Source organism: Nomascus leucogenys, chromosome 8, assembly GCF_006542625.1.
Source record: "Nomascus leucogenys isolate Asia chromosome 8, Asia_NLE_v1, whole genome shotgun sequence".
NCBI classification, from domain to species: Eukaryota; Metazoa; Chordata; class Mammalia; order Primates; family Hylobatidae; genus Nomascus; species Nomascus leucogenys.
In genome coordinates, this window is record NC_044388.1 from 42,606,180 (window position 1) to 42,630,699 (window position 24,520).

Below are 24,520 nucleotides of genomic sequence, written 5' to 3' on the forward strand. Positions count from 1 at the left end.
AAACACAAAAAAGAATAGAGGCCCAATCTAGTAAATGAAGCTACAGCTACTTGTTGTCATAGTGACCTAACCCCTGGCTTATACATTCCCTAGATCTGTGAGGTATTTATGGTTTTAAAATGTTTTCCAAATAGCACATTATTTGAAGTGTTTCATCTCACCCAATCCTTCCTCTACACATCCCATCACCGTGATCCCCTCTGCCCTCCCCATCACTCACTGCTGGCTCGCTCCTTCCCACCTGTGTCTCTACAGCAAGCATCTATACTCACACCACAAAGGGCCATTCTGGTCATTTTAAATTTTTTTATCATTTTGGTTGGAGTACAAATGTGTCAAGTCCAGAGACATTTTATTTGAACACAATTACTCCTAATGTCGGCAGTCTTAGTTTGCAGATAACCCAGTTAATGTGTACCAGGGTAAATGACCAGAGAATTCCCAAAAAGAAGTCCCTTATTTTAAGGATGTGAGGTTCTGCCTAATGTGATTTTCCCAGAGCAGAAGATGTGAAATTCCATCTCTGTTCCTGGGAGTCTGGGGAAAAACTGTGAGAGGAGAGAGTAAGAATATTGCCCCTTCTTTCAGGAAAGCTCTAATAAACCCCATCACCTCAAGACAAGACCACCTGTAGAACAAACATTAGCCATTTCTCTAATGTAATAGCATCCCACTTCCTTAAGTTGAAATAATGTTTGAAAATCTTTCAACAGAAATTGCAGCCAAGAGTGCTTTCCTTAACAAAATTGATCTCCTTCTCCTTGCCCATAGCACCTACTATTTCACCACCTGACTATGTAGCATTCTGTGTTAATCTTTGTATGGCCTGGCTCCTCATCCAGTTTATAACCATATTGCCCACAGAAGGGGACTCAAGAATCAAACTCGGCGTTGTGGCGCGTTTGTAGTCCCAGCTATTCTGGAGGCGGAGGTGGGAGGATTGCTTGGGTCCAGGAGTCTCAGATAGTCTGGGCAACATAGTGAGACCCCATCTCAAAAAGAGAATCCAACTGAATGTGCTGAGCTCCTGCTAGACCATCTAAAGCTGTCTGTGGGCTGGGCGCGGTGGCTCGCACCTGTAGTCCCAGCTACTCGGGAGGCTGAGGCAGGAGAATCACTTGAACCCGGGAGGTGGAGGTTGCAGCGAGCCCAGATCGGGCCACCGCACTCCAGCCTAGGTGACAGACCGAGACTGTCTCAATAATAATAATAGTAATAATCATGCTGTGTCCCCTGATGAGACAGCACTGGCCGCAGATGGCCGTTAACCTCTTGAAATAGGGATGGCCCGAATTGAGGCATATGCAAGTCAACACTACACCGGGTTTCAGAAACACATACGATTTTCAAAAGAATTAAAATATCGCATTTAGTTTTTCTATTGATTGCATGTTTAAATCTTACTTTGGATATATTGGGTTAAATAAAGTATATCATTAAAATTTTTAAACTTCTGTGCCTATAAGAAACTTCCAAATTACACAGGTAGATGGCGTTATATTTCTCTTGGACAGTAATGGTCTGAAGGATGACAAAAATCACGATACGTTTGAATCACGCCGTGTCTTTAGGGAAAAGAAGAAGAGTTACCTTTCGTATCGCTTAGGGGTTCCTCGCAAGAACCATCTGACAGAGAAAAGCCCTGGCTCCCGCCCCAGTGGCTTCTAATTCTGGTCCCGGCGCCCAGAAAGCCGAGAACGGGCAAGCCCGGAAAGGCGTTTTGAAAGGGAACAGGATCCCCCGAGTACAGGATGCGTTTTTGCCTCACAAAAGTCCCTTGGAGGTGGGGGGACGGCAGCGGCTGAGGCGCAGGAAAGAGGAGAGCACACAGGGAGTGGCCCTTGGAACCAGGCGCGCAAAACCTCGGCCCCTAGACTCCATTTCCAGGTTCGCGGGTGACCTCCCCAAGATGGCCGCCGCCTGGGGGCGGGCCTCCGCGCTGCTCGGGTGTTGATTGGGTGAGACGACTAGATGGTGCGCAATGATTGGTTCACACGGGGCAAGCTGGGCGGAACCGGAAGATGGTGTGAGCTCTGAGCTGCAGGGGGCCTGGGGCTCGGCGTCGGTGCCCGGGGGATGTGGAGAGCTGGCAGTATGTCTGCCGAGCTGGGAGTCGGGTGCGCATTGCGGGCGGTGAACGAACGCGTGCAGCAGGCTGTTGCGCGGCGGCCGCAGGTGAGGAAGGAGGCTGCGTGGGGAAGGTGGGCAGCCGCCTTGAGAAGAGGGACACCTGCGTGGGAATGGGTCGTCATGGTGACGCAGAGGGGTCTCCCAGAGAGGCGGGACCGGTCGGCCGCCTAGGGCCACCGAAAGGCTAGCGAAGGGTTTCCCCAGCCTCCTTATCCTGAGTCTTTTAGGTTTTCTGGAGATTGGCTTCGTTGGAGCAGAGGGTACCGCTACCTCGGGAAAATGAGTTAGTGTCGAGGTATCGTGGCCACTTGCGCACCGCGTCGTTTCGGGGTCGATAGCCTTGGCGGATGCGAGGGGGGCCAGGCCTGGGCCCACGTATGGTAAGGGGAGACGGGAGTACAAGAGCACCCCGCGGAGGCCAGACACGCCCGAGATCGCGTGTGTGGCAGCGTCTCACCTGCTAAGTGCCCAAGAAATGCCAGTGCCGCCCGGAGGCCGAGGTGAGGGTGGACTGGCCGGACTTCGCTGGCATCAGAGCGGCACTTGTTTGTGGGGCAGGAGGGAGCAGTCCAATCCCAAGCCGGTTAAGGGAAGCTTTCGTCTTTTGTGTATAAATATATTACCGCCTCTTGGACTTTGATTAGACCAAGAGTCAAAATCTGCCCACCTCAGTGCAAATTTAAGCTGAATGGTGTGGAATGAGACGGACCTTAACAGAGAGGTCACGGGTTTCTCTGATCGAGCATTAATGCTGGCTGAAGACAAGACCTGTGTTATGCTGGCTGAAGACAAGACCTGTATTATAGTCTTTCCTTGACTATTCCTTAGACGTTACCTTGAACAAGTCAAGTAACTATTCCGGCCCTCAGCTCTGAAAGCTCTGAGATCTCTTCTGATGTTAATATTCTATGATTCTTGGTGATTCTCCAAGGAAAAGCTAGGGCTTCCCCTAATAAACATCACCCTGGAGGTTCTCTCAGGGGAACTCAGGCAGATGGGCTGCCTGTTCGGGTAACTCTCTGGAAAACGTCAATCATCAGCATACTCCCAGTAGTCACTACTTGGACTCAAACGAGGCTGGTTATGCATCGCTGTGGAAGGAAGGAAGAGGAGACATTTTTCTAATTGATCTGACTCCGTCACGTCCTTGAGAACACTGTGATTCTGTGAAAACTTCAGGGGGTGATGGATACAAGAAGACTGAATCATGCAAGGATAAATGAATCTCTTCAATTACTGTTTCTATGTGGATTGGGTGGCAGCAGAACGCATAGAACCCCTGCTGTTTGTATAGTGGTCGTGAGAGGATGTCACACAGGTCTGATCCTGAATCCAGAATTTTTTGTGTCGCAGTCTTAGTTCTGCCACTGGTTCTTTTCTTTCTTTTTTTTTCTTTTTTGTTTTTTTGTTGTTGTTGTTTTGTTTTGTTTTGTTTTGTTTGAGACAGAGTCTCACTCTGTCGCCCAGGCTGGAGTGCAGTGGCACGATCTTGGCTCACTGCAACCTCCACCTCCCAGGTTCACGCAATTCTCCTTCCTCAGCCTCCTGAGTAGCTGGGATTACAGGCGCACACCACCACACCCGGCTAATTTTTTGTGTATTTTTAGTAGAGACAGGGTTTCATTATGTTGGCCAGACTGTTTTTTGTTTTATTTTGAGACGGAGTCTCACTCTGTCACCCAGGCTGGAGTGCAATGGCACAGCCTCAGCTCACTGCAACCCCCGCCTCTGGGATTCAAGCAATTCGCCTGCCTTAGCTTCCCAAGTAGTTCAGATTACAGATGCCCACCACCACACCTGGCTAAGTTTTAGTATTTTAATAGAGATGGGATTTCACCATTTTGGCCAGGCTGGTCTCAAACTCCTAACTTCTGGTGATCCACCCACCTCAGCCTCCCAGAGTGCAGGGATTACAGGTGTGTGGCTCACCTGGCCATGCCACTGGTTCTTAATTCACAGATTGAATAATCAATTACTTAGTTACCTATGTGGGCCACTTTTAGAGTAAATGGGGCAGTGTTATTATGGTGTAATGATACACCAGGACCAGAATGAGTCGCCAAAACTGCTAATGTTTGGGTTTCAGAAGCCAGAAGTGATCTCTCTTTTACTTAGAGTGCAGCCTTCTATTAATGAAGTGATTCTTAAGCAAGCCTCCAACATTAGTATGTCTTAGAGTCACCTGGAGAGATTGTTAAAAAGGAAATTCTCCGTTGGGCACAGTGGCTTACGCCTGTAATCCCAGCACTTTGGGAGGCCGAGGCGGGCAGACCACCTGAGGTCAGGAGTTCGAGACCAGCCTGACCAACGTGGGGAAACCCTGTCTCTACTAAAAATACAGAATTAGTCAGGCATGGTGATGCATGCCTGTAATCCCAGCTACTCAGGAGGCTGAGGCAGGAGAATCACTTGATCGCTTGAACCTAGGAGGCAGAGGTTGTGGTTAGCCGAGATGGCACCATTGCACTCCAGCCTGGGCAACAAGAGTGAAACTCTGTCTCAAAAAAAAAGGAAATTCTCACCCAGGTGATGCCGATGCAGTTGGTCAAAGACCACACTTACAGGAAATACTGCTTTAACTTGCCCAGCTCTCCTGAGAGAGACATTTCTTCTGCTAAATATTGACATCGCTAACATATTAGATTGAGATGCCATGCGCCTAAAAAACATTTGATCATGATCACCACTATTTGATATTGATCTGCCTACAGTGTTGAAAAAATGGATCTTACCTAATGCCAAGTTGAGATCAATGCCTGTCTATCCTACAGGATCTATCCTGTGGGATGCATTGGGATACGGTTCCCAAACATTCACTCATATGGCTCTTTCCCTCTTGGCAGGATCTCCCATCCATCCAGCCCCGGCTAGTGGCGGTCAGCAAAACCAAACCTGCAGACATGGTGATCGAGGCCTATGGACATGGGCAGCGCACTTTTGGCGAGAACTACGTAAGAGCCCTTTCCTGAAGCCCTTCGGAAGCATCATGATTGCCAGGCTTCTGACTTGTTCTGTTTTGACCTTTTAGGTTCAGGAACTGCTAGAAAAAGCATCAAATCCTAAAGTAAGTAGATAGCTGAATTCTTTAATTTGTATCTAAATCTTGGCTCTTTAGTTGAAAATTAGACCCATCCTGGTGGTTGAGTTGTACAGCAGTTTTAGGGTGGTTGACTTTAGAATGGGCCAGGGATAGAAATGTCAACTTTCACCTTGAGCCCCAAGTAATCCTCAGCTAGATTTTTCTCTTTGTTCAGACTGTCGTTTTCTCCTTGGTGGCTGTTTGGAAATGGTGGTTTCAGGAGCTTGCTGTAATCTTGGATCTTTTCAAGATTTGAAACCTTGAATCAGTTCATCCCGGATGGGCAATATCTGAAAGATGGAGGGAATTGATGGGAACAAGGGAGGAAAACAGAACAGAAGCCTTAGATTTTTCTCTATCCTTTTACCTCATTAGGAGGCCGGGTGAAGATTGTGATAGTTTATTACACTTAAGGAACAGACAGTGGATATGAAAGGTGACAGGGAGTGCATGAGGCGTTTGAGCCAGCAAGGCCTCTATAAAATCTGAGTTACACATGGTTACCTTTTTCTCTTCAGATTCTGTCTTTGTGTCCTGAGATCAAATGGCACTTCATTGGCCACCTACAGAAACAAAATGTCAACAAATTGATGGGTAAGATAAAATTAAATGTGAAAACAAAATTGTCCTGTCATTGTATTGCTTCTACTACCCTTTGTGGAAGAGAGAGCAACTTTTAGAATACCCCCAATTCACCATTTGTTTTTGGAATTTCTTTAGGAAAGTCTGAGTTCTTAATAAAAGGAGAAAACATCATGCCAAGAACAGAATGAATTCACCATTTTCTGGGTTATATATACTTGGAAACCTACCCAACCTCATGTTTATTATTATTTGGTGGTCTTTCAGAAAAATTAAAAAGAATTGTAGCCCATAAATTTTTTTAACTAGCAAAAGAGACGTTTCTGTTCTTTTTCCTTTAAATAAAAGGCTACAGTAAATAAAATACAATACAGTAAAGTAAGTATAGTAAGGTAAAATTAAGAATCATAGTAAAGTAGGCCAGGCGCGGTGGCTGACACCTATAATCCCAGCACTGTGGGAGGCCAAGGCGGGCGGATCACCTGGGGTCAGGAGTTCAAGACCAGCCTGGCCAACATGGTGAAACCCCAACTCTATTAAAAATGCAAAAAAAATAGCTGGGCGTGGTGGTGCATGCCTGTCAAGTCCCAGCTACACAGGAGGCTGAGGCAGGAGAATCGTATGAACCTGGGAGGCAGAGGTTGCAGTGATCCAAGATCACGCCACTGCACTCCAGACTAGGTGACAGAGCAAGACTTCATCTCAAAAAAAAAAAAAAAAGAAGAATCATAGTAAAATAAAATTAAGAAAGACATGGAGATCTTGAGTAACTGAACTTACTTCCCTTAAGGTATAAAAATTTAAATAACCTGTATATATTTTGTAACAGCTTTATTAGGGGGTAATTGACTTAAAACACATTGCACATATTTAAAGTATAGAATTCGACGAGTTTTGGTGTATGTTTGCACCTGTGAAACCATCACAACAAACAGTGAGCATATCTATCACCCCCAAAAGTTTCCTCCTGTCCCTTGGTAATCCCTCTCTTACCTGTCCCACTTCTCTCCTCAAGAACCACTTACCTGCTTTCTGTCACTGTTAATGTACACTAGTTTACATTTTTTAGAGTTTTATCCAAAGGGAGTCATGAAGTATGTACTCTCTTTTTGTCTTCTTTCATTCAGTATAGAGATTCATCGTGTTCATACCTGTATCAAAGTTTCATTTCTTTTTATCATTCAGTAGTATTCCATTGTATAAGTATATTACAATTTGTTTATCCATTCACCTGTTGATGAATGTTGGGTTGCTTCTGATTTTTGGCTGTTGCAAATAAGTTGCCATGAATATTTGTGTACAAGTCTTTGTATGGATATATTTCCCTTTTTCTTGGAATAAATATGTAGGAGTAGAATGGCTGAATCACAAGTTAAGTGTTATGTTTAACTTTTTATAACTGTGATAAAGCAAACATAAAATTTACTGTCTTGATCTTTTATTTATTTATTTATTTATTTATGTATATATTTTTGAGACGGAGTCTCGCTCTGTCGCCCAGGCTGGAGTGCAGTGGCGTGATCTCGGCTCACCGCAAGCTCCACCTCCCGGGTTCACGCCATTCTCCTGCCTCAGCCTCCCAAGTAGCTGGGACTACAGGCCCCCGCCACGACGCCCGGCTAATTTTTTGTATTTTTAGTAGATACAGGGTTTAGTAGAGACCGTGTTAGCCAGGATGATCTCAATCTCCTGACCTTGTGATCCGCCAGCCTCAGCCTCCCAAAATGCTGGGATTACAGGCGTGAGCCACTGCACCTGGCCTGTCTTGATCGTTTTTAAGCATACAGTTCAGTGGCATTTTGTAGTCACATTGTTGTGTGACCATCACTACCATCTATCCACAGAATTCTTTTCATCTTGCAGAACTGAAACTCTGTATCCATTATGTATGTTTAACTTTTTAAGAAACTACCAAAATTTTCCAAAGTAGTTGTGCCATTTTACATTTCCACCTGCAGTGTTCAAGTTCCTCCACATCCTTGCCAACACCTAGTATGGTCAGTCTTTTAAAATTGTAGCCATTCTTTTTTTTTTCCTCTTTTTGAGATGGAGTCTCACTCTGTCGCCCAGGCTAGAGTGCAGTGGCGCAATCTCGGCTCACTGCAACCTCCGCCTCCCAGGTTCAAGTGATTCTCCTGCCTCAGCCTCCCAAGTAGCTGGGATTACAGGCACACATCACCACACCCAGCTAATTTTTTTGTATTTTAGTAGAGATGAGGTTTCACCATGTTGCCCAGGCTGATCTCGAACTCCTGAGCTCAGGCAATCTGCCCGCCAGCCTCCCAAAGTGCTGGGATTACAGGTGTGAGTCACTGCGTCTGCCCCAATTTTAGCCATTCTAATAGGTATATGGTAGTGTCCTTGCATTTCCCTAATGCCTAGTAATGTTGAACTTCTCATGTTTGCCATCTGTATATCTTCTTTGGTGAAGTATCTATTAAAAGTCTTTTGCCCATTTTCTAATTGGATTATTTTCTTACTGTTGAGACAAGAGAGTTCTTTACATATTCCAGATATGAGTTCTTTATCAGATATGTGCTTTGCACATATTTTTCCTCAGTCTATGGCTTGTCTTTTGAAAAGTGAAAGTTTTTAATTGGAATAAGCCCAATTTATCAGTTGTGGGTTTTTGGTTTTTCGTTTTTTTAAAAGAATGTGCTTTTGCCATCATGTCTAAGAAATCTTTCCCTATCTTAAAGTCACAAAGATTTTCTCCTATGTTTTCTTCTGGCAGCTTTATAGTCTTAGGTCTTATTAAGGGTTCATGATCCATTTTGAGTTAATTTTTGTATATGGTACAAGATACGGATCCAAGTTCATTTTTTTGCACATGAATATCCAGTTGTTCCAGAACTGTTTGTTAGAAAGGCTATCCTTTTTCCATAGCACTGCCTTTGCATTTTTGTCAAAAATCAGATATCCTTTGATGTATTTCTGGACTATCTGTTGGTAGTGATCTCCTCTGTTAGTGAGTGATATATTTATCTACCTTTATACCAGTAGCTTGCTACTTTGATTTACTGGAGCTTTATAATAATTATTGAAATCAGGTGCTGTTAACCTCCAACTTTGTTCTTTTTCAAAGTTATTTTAGCTATTGTGGGTCTTCTACATTTCCATATAAACCAGCTTTTCAATTTCTACAAGAAAAAAAGAAAAGCCTGCTGGATTATATTGTATCTTAGATTAACTGGGGAACATTTTGACATATAAAAATATTGACTCTCTTAACACATTAACAAGGTATACCTTAGTACTTATTTACATCTTTAATTTCTCTCAGTAATATTTTATAGGTTTCATTGTATAGATTTTCCACATCTTTTCTCAGATTTATTCCAAAGTTTTTATATTTTTTATGCTATTGTAAATGTATTTTTCTATTTCAACTTCTGATTGTTGCTAGTACAGGTTATAGGCATCCCAATTTCAAATTTCTGAAAATCAAAATGCTCCAAAGTCTGAAACTTTTAAGCACTGACATGACACTTAAAAGAAATGCTCATTGGAGCCAGGCATGACGGTTCATGCCTGTAACCCCAGCACTTTGGGAGGCTGAGGCAAGCAGATCTTTTGAGCCCAAGAGTTCGAGACCAGCCTGGGCAACATGGCGAGACCCTGTCTCTACAAATAGTACCAAAAAATTAGCTGGGTGTGCTGGCACGCACCTGTGGTCCCAGCTACTTGGAAGGCCAAGGTGGCAGAATCACTTGAGCCCAGGAGGTTGAGGCTGCAGTGAGCCGAGATCTCACCACTGCACTCCAGCCTGGGCGACAGAATAATACCTTGTCTCAAAACAAACAAACAAAAAGGCCGGGCAGTGGCTCACACCTGTAATCCCAGCACTTTGGGAGGCCAAGGCGGGTGGATCACAAGGTCAGGAGATCAAGACCATCCTGGCTGACACAGAGAAACCCTATCTGCCAAAAATACAAAAAATTAGCTGGGCGTGGTGGCAGGCGCCTGTAGTCCCAGCTACTCGGGAGGCTGAGGCAGGAGAATGGTGTGAACCCGGGAGGTGGAGCTTGCAGTGAGCCGAGATCGCGCCACTGACTCCAGCCTGGGGGACAGCAAGACTCCATCTCGAAAAAAAAAAAAAAAAAAGAAAGAAATGTTAATTGGGCCAGAGGCAGTTGCTTATGCCTGTAAGCCCAGCATGTTGGGAGGTCAAGGCAGGAGGATCATTTGAGCCCAGGAGTTCAAGACTAGCCTAAGCAACATGTCAAAACCCCGTCTCTACAAAAAATAATAAAATTAGTCAGATATGATGGCTCGAAGCTGTAGTCCCAACTACTCGGGAGGCTGAGGTGGAAGGATTGCTTGAGCCTGGGAGGTCAAGGCTGCAGTGAGCCATGATTGTACCACTGTACACCAACCTGGATGACAGAGTGAGACCCTTCTCAAAAAAAAAAAGATTTTGGATTTCAGAATTTCAGATTAGAGATGCTCAACTGGTTAAGTATATGCAAATATTTCAAAATCTGAAAAAATCCCAAATCTGAAGTGGAAACATTTCTGGTCCCAAGCATTTCAGATAAGGGATACTCTACCTATATATAGAAATATACTTGATTTTTGTATGTTGATCTTGTATCCTGCAACCTTGCTAAAATTACTTATGTTCTAGTTGCTTTTTTGTAGATTCCATTGAATTTTCCACATAAATAATCATGTCATCTATGAGTGAAGACAGTTTACTTCTTTGTATATTTCCCTGTTTACTTCTTTATGAGTAGAAGTGCTGAGAGTGGGCACATAAGGAGGAATTTCCCTTCTAATTTTAGTTTGCTGAGAGATTTTATCAAGAATAGATGCTGAATTTTGTCAGATGCATTTAATGTATCAAGTGATCATACGGTTTTTTAGTTTGTTAACATGTTGAATCACATTTATTGATAATTCTTTTTTTTTTTTTAGATGGAGTCTCACTCTGTCACCCAGGCTGGAGTACAGTGGCGTGATCTCAGCTCACTGCACCCTCCACCTTCAGAGTTCAAGCGATTCTCCTGCCTCAGCCTCCCGAGTAGCTAGGATTACAGGCACATGCCACTACACCTGGCTAATTTTTTACGTTTTTAGTAGAGACAAGGTTTCACCATATTGACCAGGCTGGTCTCGAACTCCTGACCTTGTGATCCACTGGCCTCGGCCTCCCAAAGTGCTAGGATTACAGGCGTGAGCCACCACGTCCGGCCGATTGATTTTCAAATGTTAAACTAACCCTGCATTCCTAGGATAAATCCTACTTGAAGGCTGGGTCTCTATTATCTTATTATATGTTATATAAACAAAATAACTGTGTTATGGGATTTATAACTATGTAAAAGCAAAATGCATGACAATGATAACAGAAAGAAGGGGATAAGCAGAGGCACACTATTGTAAAGTTCTTAAACTGTGTGAAGTAGTATAACACACCTTGAAGGTGGACTGTTGTAAGTTAAACCCCAAAGCAACCAATAAAATAACACAGTAAAGAGTTATAGCTAATAAGTCAACAAAGGAGATATATTGGACTCAAAAAATATGTGAAATGGTATCTCCTTATGGTTTTGATTTTTTTTTTTTTTTTTTTTTTTTGAGACGGAGTCTCACTCTGTTGCCCAGGCTGGAGTGCAGTGGTGCAATCTCAGCTCTCTGCAATTTCCGTTTCCCAAGTTCAAGCATTTCTTCTTCCTCAGCCTCCCGAGTAGCTGGGACTACAGGCGCCTGCCACCACGCCCAGCTAATGTTTTTGTATTTTTAGTAGAAACACGGTTTCACCATCTTGGCTAGGCTGGTCTCAAACTCCTGACCTCGTGATCCGCCCGCCTTGGCCTCCCAAAGTGCTGGGATTACAGGCGTGAGCCACCACGCCCAGCAGTTTTGATATTCATTAATAACGAATGATGTTGAGCATCTGTTCATGGGCTTATTGGCCATTTTTATGTCTTCTTTGGAAAAATGTCTAGTCAGTCCTCTGAATGTTTTTAAATTGAGTTGTCTTTTGATTATTGAGTTGCAAATTCCAGCTAGATTAAATAATCTAACTTGAAAATAAAAGCTATAAAAGTATTAAAATAAAATGCAGGAAAATATTTTTATTTTGTTGGGCTTTTCTAAGCAAGACATAAAATCTGGAAACCATAAAAAAACAACTAGGCCAGGCTCAGTGGCTCACGCCTGTAAATCTAGCACTTTGGGAGGCCAAGGCAGATGGATCACTTGAGTCCAAGAGTTTAAGACCAGCCTGGGTAACATGGCAAAACCCTGTCACTACTAAAAATACAAAAGATTGGCTGGGCATGGTGGTGTGTGTCTGTAGTCCCAGCTACCTGGGAGGCTGAGGTAGGAGGATCACCTGAGTCCGAGAGGTTAAGCCTGCAGTGAGCTGTGATTGTGCCACTGCATTCCAGCCTGGGTGACAGAGGAGACCCTATCTAATAATAATAATAATATTAATAATAAATTTTAAAAGAACAACTAGCAGATTTGATCACACAAAAATTAAAACTTTCTGCATGTCAAAGCAAAAGGGAGGCACAGAGTGGAAGAAAAATAATATTTTTGAAGAGGGAAGAGGTTAATATCCAGAATACATAAACAGCTACAAATCTTTTTGTTTAATCTATAGGGAAAAAAAAATACGCAAAAACTGAGGCAGTTTACAAGGGATAAAAATACAAAAGGCCAGTAATCAAATGAAAAATAATCATCCTCAGAGAAATACAAAATCACTAATCAGATTTGTGAAAAATCAAAAAGACCGCTAAGATCCAGTGTTTTGAGGGAGTGAGTAAATGAGTACTCCTTTGTCTTACCAGGAGATTCTAAAACCGTGGAGTCTTGGAAAAACATAAATATTCCACCAAAAAACTATTATACCTGAAAAACAAATTCAGTAACATTGCAGGATACGAAATAAATATACAAAAATCAGTAGCATTTCTATATGCCAACAGTGAATGATCTGGAAAAGAAATCAGGAAAGTAATCCCATTTACAATAGCTACAAATGAAATACCTAAGAATAAACTTAACCAAAGAAGTGAAAGATTTCTACAATGAAAACTATAAAACACTGATGCAAGAATTTGAAGAGGACGTGAAAAAATGGAAAGATATTCCATGCTCATGAATTGGAAAAATCAGTATTGTCAAAATGTCCTTATTACCCAAAGCAATCTACAGATTCAGTGCAGTCCCTATCAGAATACTAGTGACATTCTTCACAGAAATAGAAAAACATAATCCCCTGAAATTTATATGGAACCACAAAAGACCCATAATAGCCAAAGCCATCCTGAGCAAAAAGAACAAAGCTGGAGGAATCACATTACCTGACTTCAAATTATGCTGTAGAGCTATAGTAACCAAAACTAGCGTAAAAATAGACACATAGACCAATGGAACAGAATAAAGAACCCAGAAATAAATGTGTACATCTACAGAGAACTTATTTTTAGCAGAGGTGCCAAGAACATACATTGGGAAAAGGACAATCTCTTCAATAAATGCTGCTGGGAAAACTGGATATCCATATGCAGAAGAATAAAACTAGACTCCTACCTCTCACCATGTACAAAAATCAAATCAAAATAGATTAAAGACTTAAATCTAAATCTAAGACCTGAAACTACTAAAAGAAAACATTGGGGAAACTCTCCAAGACATTAGTCTGGACAAATTTTGTTGGTTGGTTTGTTTGTTTTGTTTGTTTTGAGACAGGGTCTCACTCTGCACCCAGACTGGAATGCAGTGGCATGATCTCGGCTCACTGCAACCTCCACCTCCTGGGTTGCTTGAACCCAGAATCGCTTGATTCTCCTGCCTCAGCCTCCCAAGTAGCTGGGATTACAGGCACGCCCCACCATGCTGGCTAATTTTTGTATTTTTGGTAGAGACAGAGTTTCACCATGTTGGCCAGGCTGGTCTCGAACTCCTGACCTCAGGTGATCCGCCCACCTCGGCCTCCCAAGGTGCTGGGATTGCAGGTGTGAGCCACTGCACCCGGCCATGTTAGAAATATGTAAAGGTGATGGGAGGAGGGAGGGGGGAAGGAGCCAGCAGGCATAGAAGGGGCAGGAAAGCCTAACAGAACTGTTGTTTTAGTGCCATTTTCCCTTCTGGATGATACATTACACTCATTCAACCTCACGGCTCAATTCATTTCCATAAAGGCTTCTTGAGGCCAGATGCAGTGACTCACACCAGTAATCCCAAAACTTTGGGAAGCCAAGGTGGAAGGATCACTTGAAGCCAAATACATACATGTATATTTCTTTCTTTTTTAGGCTAGTCTTGCTCTGTCATGAGTGCAGTGGCATGATCCCGGCTCACTGCAACCTCTGCCTCCCAGGTTCAAGGAATTCTCCTGCCTCAGCCTCCCCAGTAGCTGGGATTACAGGCATGTGCCACCAGGCCTGGTTAATTTTTTTTGTATTTTTAATAGAGACAGGGTTTCACCATGTTGGCCAAACAGATCTCAAACACATGGCCTCAAGTGATTCGACCACCTCGGCCTCCCCAGGTGCTGGGATTACAGGCATGAGCCACAATGCCCAGCCACCTCCGGCTAATTTTTGTATTTTTTGGTAGAGACAGGGTTTCACTGTGTTGGACAGGCTGGTCTCGAACTCCTGGCCTCAAGTGATCTGCCCTGCTCAGCCTCCCAAAGTGTGGGGATTACAGGTGTGAGCCACTGCGCCCGACCTTGACAAAGATTTCTTGAGTAAATACTCCAAAAGCACAGGCAACCAAAGCAAAAATGGACAAATGGGATCACATCGAGTTAAAAAGCTCTTGCAGGCTGGGCACAGTGGCTCACGCCTGTAATCCCAGTACTTTGGGAGGCCAAGGCCAGCAGATCACGAGGTAAGGAGTTCAAGAACAGCCTGGCCAACATGGCAAAACCCCATCTCTACCAAAAATACAAAAATTCGCCAGGTGTAGTGGTGGGCGCCTGTAATCTCAGCTACTTGGGAGGCTGAGGCAAAAGAATAGCTTGAACCTGGGAAGCAGAGGTTGCAGTGAGCCAAGATTGTGCCACTGCACTGTAGCCTGGGCGACAGAGCCAGACTCTGTCTCCAAAAAAAAACAAGCTCTTGCAGAGCAAAGGAAACAACAAAGTGAAGAGACAACTCAGAATGGGAGAAAATATTTGCAAACTGCCCATCTGAAATACTTTTACATAGCACCAAGTTCTATATCCAAGCTTTGTTTTTGTAATAAAAAATAAGAAACAATCTAATGTCCATTAACAAGAGGAATAGTTATGTAAACTGTGATAATCTGTCCTGTGGATTGCTGCAGTTTTTTAGTAGAGATGGGGTTTCACCATGTTGGCCAGGCTGGTCTCAAACTCCTGACCTCAGGTGATCCACCCACCTGGGATTACAAGTGTGAGCCACCGCACCTGGCCAGTGTTAGGGTCACTGTGATGTCCTTGTTGGATAAGAATACCCTCATCCCAGAAAGTTGAAGAATGTGGTGCTATGCTGGGGAAGCATCTTGGCTTCCACTGGTCATCCTTTCTTCATTGTCATCCTGACCTGTTTCTCTCAGTTTGAACTGAGACATAGATCAAGCCTTTTACTAGGAATCTGTCCGTTACTAGCTTCTTGAAGCATATGTGCTGCCTGATCATGTATGTCAGCGTTTCCCTTATTTACCTTTGCTGATTAGCCAGGGATGGTCTGACGTTTGAATTTGTATCTAGTAAAACTGTCACATTTGTGTTCTTAGAGGAACTGAGATTTAACCGTGTTTTTCTTTTCCTGGCATATTTTTTCCTCTAACAAGTCAGAGATTTGTTGCATGTTACTTGCTGCAATAGAGCGAATAAGGAATACTACCTTGCCTCTGTCTCATTACAGCTGTCCCCAATCTCTTCATGCTGGAAACAGTGGATTCTGTGAAGTTGGCAGACAAAGTGAACAGTTCCTGGCAGAAAAAAGGTTCTCTTGAAAGGTTAAAGGTTATGATCCAGATTAACACCAGCGGAGAAGAGAGTAAGTGACCAGACCTGAATTGTAGATTTTTCTTCCTTTAGGATGGTTGAAGCTTAGGGAGAATGGGTGGGCCCAAGTGTCTGATGGATAAGGTTATAGAAACAAATCACAGGATCACAGGCCTCTAAGTTGGCTGTTTTTTGTGTGATCTAGGTAGCATAATGACATGCAAAGCAGTCTATATATCATTCTTTACTAAATTGTGGTTCATTATATCTTAATTTTAGGGGAAGAAGAATGGATGGGGAGTTCAAGAAGGGGATTGTGACTTCGTTTTTTTTGTTTTGTTTTTTTTTTTTTTTGAGACGTAGTCTTGCTATGTCACCCGGGCTGCAGTGCAATGGCGCGATCTTGGCTCACTGCAACCTCCGCCTCCCGGGTTGAAGCAATTCTCCCACCTCAGCCTCCCAAGAAGCTGGGACTACAGGCGTGCACCACCACGCCTGGCTAATTTTTGTATTTGTAGTAGAGATGGGGTTTCACCACATTGGCCAGACTGCTCTCGAACTCATGACCTCTCAAGTAATCCACCCATCTCAGCCTCCCAAAGTGCTGGGATTACAGGCGTGAGCTACGCGCTCAGCCTTTTTTTTTTTTTGAGACAGAGCCTCACTCCGTCGCCCAGGCTGGAGTGCAGTGACACCAGCTCAGCTCACTGCAACCTCCGCCTCCTGAGTTCAAGGGATTCTCCTGCCTCAGCCTCCCGAGTAGCTGGGATTACAGGCACGCACTACCATGCCCAGCTAATATTTGTATTTTTAGTAGAGGCGGAGTTTCACCATATTGGCCAGGCGGGTCTTGAACTCCTGACCTCAGGTGATCCACCCACCTCGGCCTCCCAAAGTGCTGAGATTAAAGACATGAGCCACTGCACCCGGCCTGGGATTGTGACTTTCATCTGAAAATCCCGAAAGGTCACCATCACTCCTACAAAGAGTATTTTAAATTAAGACCTAAGAGTATATAAATACTCTTAGATCTTAAAAAAATTACTTAATGTTGCATTGGGAGAGAATGGAAGATAATTACTGTGAGTGGGCCAGGTGCGGTGGCTTACACCTATAATGCCAGCACTTGGGAAGGCTGAGGCAGGTGGATCACCTGAGGTCAGAAATTCGATACCAGCCTAGCCAACATGGTGAAACTTCATCTCTACCATACATACAAAAATTAGCCAGGCATGGTGGTGTTCGCCCGTAGTCCCAGCTGCTCAGGATGCTGAGGCAGGAGGATCCTACTCCAGCCCAGGTGACAGAGTGAGCCTCCATCTCAAAAAAAAAAAAAAAAATTACGGTGAGCACCAGTCAATGAATATCTTTATGGGGCTTGGATTAACAGTGTAACATAGTGTGAATAGAAGCATAGGCTTTGAAATCAGACAGACCTGGGGTTTCAGCTACACTACTTTCCAGTATTGTAACCTTGGATAAGTTACCTAATCTCTCTGTACTTCAGTTTCCTTTTCTGGCAATGGTATCATGAGAATGCTTACTTCAGAGTGTGTGGTTAGGACTGAATGTGATAATCCAGGCAACGTTGTTAGCACAGAACCCTACACATGTTGTTAGCTATTCGTGAAGAATAAATGTATACAGATCAGGCATTTGATTGCAACCATCAAAGCACCAGTATTCACCAAATCTTAGTATGCAGGAACACAGTAGAGGCATCTGTTTTCTAGATAATGTCCTAGAGTTAGACTGCCTGGGTTTAAATCCCAATTATCAATAGAAATCTGAAATCAACTATAGGTCAAGTCTTTATTGTATCATTTCTTGATAATTAGCTATAATATGCCCTAAAGACTGAAGTAAATGTTACTAGCATCTCCACCTAATAAATGGGGGCTAGATAATATCAATAGCTCTTATAACTGTATAACAAATAATTGCTTGCTGCAGATTTCTCCTCCAGTTGTTAATTAGAAAGTTCAGTTAAACTTTGCAAATATATAGCCAAAAATATTTAACATGTACTTTGTTTTAAATTTGTTGCAACTCCATTAAATTAATAAAACTGTAAAAATTCTTGATTTAGAAAAGTAATTCTCAGGTTCATCTGGCATTTTGGCAATGCAAATCTTCCTGGTATCCCAAAAAAGCAAGATTTTTTCTTTTCTATATTTCCTAGCTGTTTTCAGCTGAAATCCTGAGATGGAGGAAAGAGAATCCAACTGATAGCTCTTTTCTTGAGAAATTTAGAACCTGACCAGAAGCAGAGCAACATAGAAAACCCCAAGTATAAAGTTACTCTTTAGGACTTGAGGCTCTTTCAAGAGGTTCTCTTGTTGGGGGTCACCTCTTCTGTCATAAGGAAGGGAGGAAAATGGAGCCTTCCTCTGGCCATTTACCCTTGCAGTATATCTGTTTTCGGTTTCTTTTCATGAAGGTAAACATGGCGTCCCACCTTCAGAGACCATAGCCATCGTGGAGCACATAAACGCCAAGTGTCCTAACCTGGAGTTTGTGGGGCTGATGACCATAGGAAGCTTTGGGCATGATCTTAGTCAAGGACCAAATCCAGACTTCCAGGTACTGGGGGGTTGGGGAGATTGCTCATGTGCTGAAGAAGCAGGGTGCTGGAGTGCTATTGCGGGGCTGGCTGCAGTGGGGATTGCAGAGACATCCCAGACACTGCCTGTTGAGTGTTCTATCCCTCTTTTGAACTCTTCTCAGAAGGAAAAGGGAAGAACAGGTTCCCAAAGCCCCACAAACCTTTATCAGCTCAACTTGAACTTGGCTAAAACATAGTCTTTAGAGAATATGAGATTTCTTCCTCCCCAGTGACTAATAGTTTTCTCGAAAGTGGGATAGTTTGCAAAAAACCCTTTCAGTAACTTCTGGCAATTTTGACAGGCCTTGAAATCATAAGGAATGCATAACTGTTGTCAGAGAAGTTCAGATTCAGCCACTTTTGGGCATCATTAGAGAAGGCAGGAATAAAATAGGTGTCATCTCTTTCTGTCAGCTGTTATTGTCCCTCCGGGAGGAGCTGTGTAAAAAGCTGAACATCCCTGCGGACCAGGTTGAGCTGAGCATGGGCATGTCCGTGGATTTCCAGCATGCAGTGAGTGTCCTGCCAGTGCCCTGTCTGCCTCGAGGGGTGGGTGTAGGGGGTCTGAGAGGCTGACACAAGAGCAGATCTTTGCTGTAGAAGCCCTGGAAATGCCTTGGGATGGCAGTAGGGTACCCAGTCTCAGCTATTCCAGCATCTCTCATTCCCCACGCCCTTTCTTTTTTGAAAAGAGCCGGGTGCGGTGGCACACGCCTGTAATCCCAGCACTTTGGGAGGCCGAGCCGGGCAGATCACAAGGTCAGGAGTTCGAGACCAGCCTGACCAACATGGTGAAACCCTGTCTCTACTAAAAATACAAAAATTAGCTGGGCGTGGTGGCGCGCGCCTGTAATCCCAGCTACTCAGGAGGCTGAGGCAGGAGAATCACTTGAACCTGGGAGGCGGAGATTGCAGTTAGCCAAGGTCACGCCACTGCACTCCAGCCTGGGCAACAGAGCAAGACTCCGTCTCAAAAAAAAAAAAAAAATAGGAAAGAAATGTATAGAAATTATAGCCTGACATCTGAACTTTTAAAACAAAATATAATTTCATAAGTGTAATCTAAAGGAAATAAAAAATTAATTATAACTCTAATTCCATAAATTATAAACACAATTCTGTAAGTGTAGTCTAAAGGAAAATAAAAAATTAAGCTATAATTTTTGGAAAGGCATTTTATTACATAAGTGCGTGGGCATGGCTGTATCACAGCAAATCACGATGAAGCAGCCTAAGGCTTCATGTTTTTTGTTTGTTTGTTTTGTTTTTTTTGAGACTGAGTCTCGCTCTGTTGCCCAGGCCGGAGTGCAGTGACGCCATCTCAGCTCACTGTAACCTCCCCCTCCCAGGTTCGAACGATTCTCCTGCTTCAGCCTCCCAAGTAGCTGGGATTACAGCTGCCTGCCACCATGCCCGGCTAATTTTTGTATTTTTAGTTAAGACAGGGTTTCACCATATTGGCCAAGCTGGTCTCGAACTCCTGACCTCAGGTAATCCACCCACGCCTCTCAAAGTGATGGGATTACAGGCATGAGCCACTGCACCCGTCCCAGGCTTAATCTTATGTATAGATTCACCAACAATCTTACGTGTACATCAACAGCTGTAAATATCAACTGGTACAGTGTGCTAGATTGGCAACGCAAATACATGATTTTCTGAAATAGCAAATAACTTGATAAAGTTTCAAAAATCAAAATATGAACTTGCATTCCTAGAAAATTGTATTTCTTAAAACAGTACAAAAATACATTGCATTGATAAGTAAAATGGAATTTGATCAGATAATTATAAGGATATTTTTTTCATCTACCTGACCGTGGCACATTGGAAAGGTAGGTGGGCTGTGCTGTGTGGCTGCGTCCCACACTGGACATCTAATGTCCTTGACCCCCTCCTAGCTGAGTGCCAGCCACACTCCCCAACCACTGGAAATCCAGAGAAACCAAACTTGTTTGGGTTTCGTCCTCAGAGGCAATTTGACCTCTGAGGAGAACAATCATCCTGAAGCCATCTTCGGCTGTGTTATTATTCATAGAAGGTGCTGTTTTTTTTGTTTGTTTGTTTGTTTTTTGAGATGGAGTTTCGCTCTTGTTGCCCAGGCTGGAGTGCAATGGCGTGACCTCTGCTCACTGCAACCTCCACCTCCCAGGTTCAAGCAATTCTCCTGCCTCAGCCTCCCGAGTAGCTGGGATTACAGGCATGCACCACAATGCCCGGCTATTTTTTTTTTTTTTTTTTTTTTTTCTGAGACGGAGTCTTGCTCTGTCGCCAGGCTGAGTGCAGTGGCGCAATCTCGGCTCACTGCAAGCTCCGCCTCCCGGTTCACGCCATTCTCCTGCCTCAGCCTCTCCGAGTAGCTGGACTACAGGCGCCCGCCACCCCCGCTAATTTTTTTTTTTTTTAGTAGAGACGGATTTCACCGTGTCTCGATCTCCTGACCTCGTGATCCGCCCCCGGCCTCCCAAGTGCTGGATTACAGCGTGAGCCCCGCCGCCCGGCTAATTTTCTATTTTTAGTAGAGACAGGGTTTCTCCATGTTGGTCAGGCTGGTCTCGAACCCCCGATCTTGTGATCTGCCCACCTTGGCCTCCCAAAGTGCTGGGATTACAGGCGTGAGCCACCGCGCCTGGTCCATAGAAGGCTCTTGAGAGCCAGAATGGGGGCACAGCTTCAGCACTGGCTCCATTTTATTATTTTAAACCTGGTCCTCGATACCTTCTCTTTTTTCCCACAGATTGAAGTAGGATCTACAAATGTCCGAGTAGGAAGCATGATTTTTGGAGAGCGGGATTACTCAAAGAAACCCACCCCGGACAAGTGCGCAGCAGACGTGAAGGCCCCACTGGAGGTGGCACAGGAGCACTGAGCAGGAAATACTGAGAGCACTAACTATGCACTAACCTAGATTTTCATTTCGATATTCCCTGTGTCCCAGCGCAGTCCTGCTCTCCTGTGACCTGTGGAGAGCACTAATGATCACGTGTGTTGATGGAAACCATCTGTGCTTAGTCTGTGACATAGGAAGCTTGCTTCAGGTAGTGGCTTTGGATTGAGTTTGAGAAATTCAAACATTTCTGCAGAACAGATACCAAATCAATAGCTAGGAGTCGTGTTCAATATTGAATTCTGCCCAGGAGCATGAACTGATCCATGAATGCCTTTTCCAGGTTAAAATTTGGTCACTGATGCCTATAATCGTGGAAGTCAGAGGGATTCCCCTTTTTCATCTCATTTTAATGGGAAATTCCTTAACGGTTAACATCTCCCTACAAACTCCTACTATATCGTCTAAGTTGCTGCTCTGGAATAAGGTGATTTCTGCCCCTAGATTCTTCGCTAGCCGGTAGATACGTGAAGATATTCCCAACTGTGGAATGGCAGTATAGGTAGCTTCAGGAAATGGCTCAGGTTAATTCTCAAAACACAAATTGTTGCTGGCCAGGCATGGTGACTCATGCCTGTAATCCCAGCAATTTGGGAGACAGAGGCGGAAGGATCACCTGAGCCTAGGAGTTCAAGACCAGCCTCAGCAACATCAGGAGCTCCCCCGTCTCTACAAAAAAATTTAAAAATTGCTCTCTCCGGTCCGTGCCTCCAAAATGACAAAGAAAAGAAGGAACAACGGTCGTGCCAAAAAGGGCCGCGGCCACGTGCAGCCTATTCGCTGCACTAACTGTGCCCGATGCGTGCCCAAGGACAAGGCCATTAAGAAATCCATCATTCGAAACATAGTGGAGGCTGCAGCAGTCAGGGACATTTCTGAAGCGAGTGTCTTCGATGCCTATGTGCTTCCCAAGCTGTATGTGAAGCTACGTTACTGTGTGAGTTGTGCAATTCACAGCAAAGTAGTCAGGAATCGATCTCGTGAAGCCCGCAAGGACAGAACACCCCCACCCCGATTTAGACCTGCGGGTGCTGCCCCACGTCCCCCACCAAAGCCCATGTAAGGAGCTGAGTTCTTAAAGACTGAAGACAGACTATTCTCTGGAGAAAAGTAAAATGGAAATTGTACTTAAAAAAAAAAAAAATTTAAAAATTAACTGGGCATGGTGGCTGAGGTGGAAGACTCACTTGAGCCCAGGAGTTTGAGGCTGCAGTGAGCTATGATTGCACCACTGTACTCCTGCCTTTAAAAAAAAAAAAAAAATCCCAATAGTCCATCAAGGCTTTGATCTCTTGAGAAGTTCTTCATAGATGCTGTCACATTTCTTAAAGCAACCTTTAAATATGCAGATAATACCCCCCACCTTTTTTAGAGATAGCCTGTCTCTTAAAAAAAAAAATTAATTTGGTAGTGAGAGCTTGTGTCACTGCCATTCTGTGGTATCCCTGAAATTAAGGGATAACATAAGCAGGACTTGGGTCTTTCTGACATCATCTTGAAGAGACAGGACTTTGCGTTTTTCCTCTGGGACCTACAGTGATGAGAGTTTAATGATTATCTCCTCCACTATCATCCTCTTTAGGGTGATTTTTTAAATCAAAACCCAGTGAATCTCATTACTCCTAAGAAACGAAAGAGTCCTTCAAAGCCTTTTCAGGCACATGGTTTCAACAAAGCCTGGCTTTGACGTTCCTTGTCCTGAGGAGCACTTTCCAGGCACAGTTACAGCTTCCCCACTGTATTTACAAGCCAGAATTGTGCAACTCTTCTGGATCATTAATAAAGTAGCAAGATCTTCAAAAAACCCCAAAACGCCATTCTCTAATAGTCATGACAAATGGCTTCAGTATGGCTTGTTTTTTATTTTCCAGATGGCTTTTTCTCTTATTTTTTCAAGCCCCAGTCTTTGATTTTACAAGTAACTTTCAAAACATGATGCTGCTGCTGAATATACTTTTGTAAACTTAAACATTATGATTCCTGTATTATTTCAGTGAGAGCTATAGTGTGATATTTCAGTCTATTAAATAAAAATGTGAGTTTGAATTATACCATCTGTGTCAATTACAAAGCAATTAAAAGATTTATTTTTTATGATCTGGTGTAGTGAGTGAATATAACGGGAGGGGCCATTGGAACCGACAGGAAGCAGCTGTGCTGGTGCCTTGGCAATGTGCCAGCCTGGCTTTGGAGGAGGGCTTCCCTGGGGTCACAGATGCAGCCAAAGCTACACCATGGGTGAGAGGGATTCTGAACTTAAGGGCAAGAAAAAGGACATTTCAGGAATTATAAAAATAGTTACCCCTTGCTGCAAGAGACTTTTGAATTGCCTCTAGATGGCGACATTGGCTAACCTGAGGGACAAGCACTGGCTCTCCACTGTCAATAGTTTACCTTGTGAGGGACTTCTGGTTACTCAGTCTGGTGGAGGCCAGACAGGACATGACTCTCTCAAGTGATAGTGTGACTTGCAGAGCCTCGGGTTCGATACCGGCCAGCCTGGGCAACATGGTGAAATCTTGTGTGCACCAAAAATACCCCCCCAAAAATTAGCTGGGCATGGTGGCACGTGCCTGTGGTCCCAGCTACTCCAGAGGCTGAGGTGGGAGAATTGCTTGAGCCTGGGAGGAAGAAGTCACAGTGAGCTGAGATCGCACCACTGCACTGCAGCCTGGGTGACAAGGTGAGACCCCATCCCAAAACAAAACAAAAACAGCAAATGAGGAAAGCCAGGGAAGGCTCAATCAGATCTAGATAAGGGAAGGACACCAAAGTGTGTCCAGGGTGTCCCCAGCAGGATGGGATATTTTGCAGAGAGAAAATTGAGCCAGGTTGTGAGTTTGTCTTTCGTTACGCATGATGGGTGGCAGGTTCGGTTTCTTCCAGATTTTCATGAAAGCCAGTTCCTGGAGTTTGGATGGCTTGCTCGCCTGGATTGGACCCACTTGTGGAGTCTCTCAGTCTCTGAAGGCACTGGGCCCTTGTCTTCACTGAAGCCAGCCTCAGAAGGCTTGAGACGCCACAAAACCTCCCAATAGTCCATCAAGGCTTTGATCTCTTGGGGAGCTCCTCACAGATTCTATCACAGTTCTTAAAGCAACCTCTTAATACTCAAATGGTACCCCCCCCTTTTGTTTAACATTGATGGCATATTCAGCTCTATTCTTTATATTCTCTCATTTCACCATCACAACAGCTGGTAGACTTGTGTAGGCTGATAGGCAATGTCCTTTTGTGGACGGGGCACTGGGGCCCAGAGAAGGTTCCGTGTTCTCCTTGTCTGAGGTCAGAGTGAGTTGG

At 44.0% G+C, this 24,520-nt stretch overlaps 2 protein-coding genes across 2 annotated transcripts; both read left to right on the plus strand.

The window, feature by feature from the left end:
- The first annotated feature begins 1,999 nt into the window (after window positions 1–1,999).
- Window positions 2,000–21,510, plus strand: PLPBP (pyridoxal phosphate binding protein). The gene is made up of 8 exons (XM_030817100.1): window positions 2,000–2,175; window positions 4,974–5,081; window positions 5,159–5,194; window positions 5,728–5,803; window positions 15,646–15,780; window positions 18,169–18,311; window positions 18,748–18,846; window positions 21,071–21,510. The coding sequence occupies exons 1-8, from the start codon at window positions 2,077–2,079 to the stop codon at window positions 21,200–21,202; spliced, it is 828 nt and encodes a 275-aa protein (XP_030672960.1). The 5' UTR covers window positions 2,000–2,076; the 3' UTR covers window positions 21,203–21,510.
- Window positions 21,511–21,894: 384 nt separating this feature from the next.
- Window positions 21,895–22,364, plus strand: LOC100596198 (40S ribosomal protein S26-like). The gene has a single exon (XM_012508487.2). It carries the CDS (start codon window positions 21,936–21,938, stop codon window positions 22,281–22,283), a length of 348 nt encoding a protein of 115 aa, XP_012363941.2. The 5' UTR covers window positions 21,895–21,935; the 3' UTR covers window positions 22,284–22,364.
- The last annotated feature ends 2,156 nt before the right edge of the window (window positions 22,365–24,520 follow it).

Bases quoted from the DNA above. Each gene is read 5' to 3' on its own strand.
- LOC100596198 (XM_012508487.2), top strand. From the start codon at position 21,936: ATGACAAAGAAAAGAAGGAACAACGGTCGTGCCAAAAAGGGCCGCGGC.
- PLPBP (XM_030817100.1), top strand. From the start codon at position 2,077: ATGTGGAGAGCTGGCAGTATGTCTGCCGAGCTGGGAGTCGGGTGCGCA. The intron at 2,176-4,973 runs GTGAGGAAGGAG...CCCTCTTGGCAG, and splicing joins CTGTTGCGCGGCGGCCGCAG to GATCTCCCATCCATCCAGCC. The intron at 5,195-5,727 runs GTAAGTAGATAG...TTTTCTCTTCAG, and splicing joins AAAAAGCATCAAATCCTAAA to ATTCTGTCTTTGTGTCCTGA.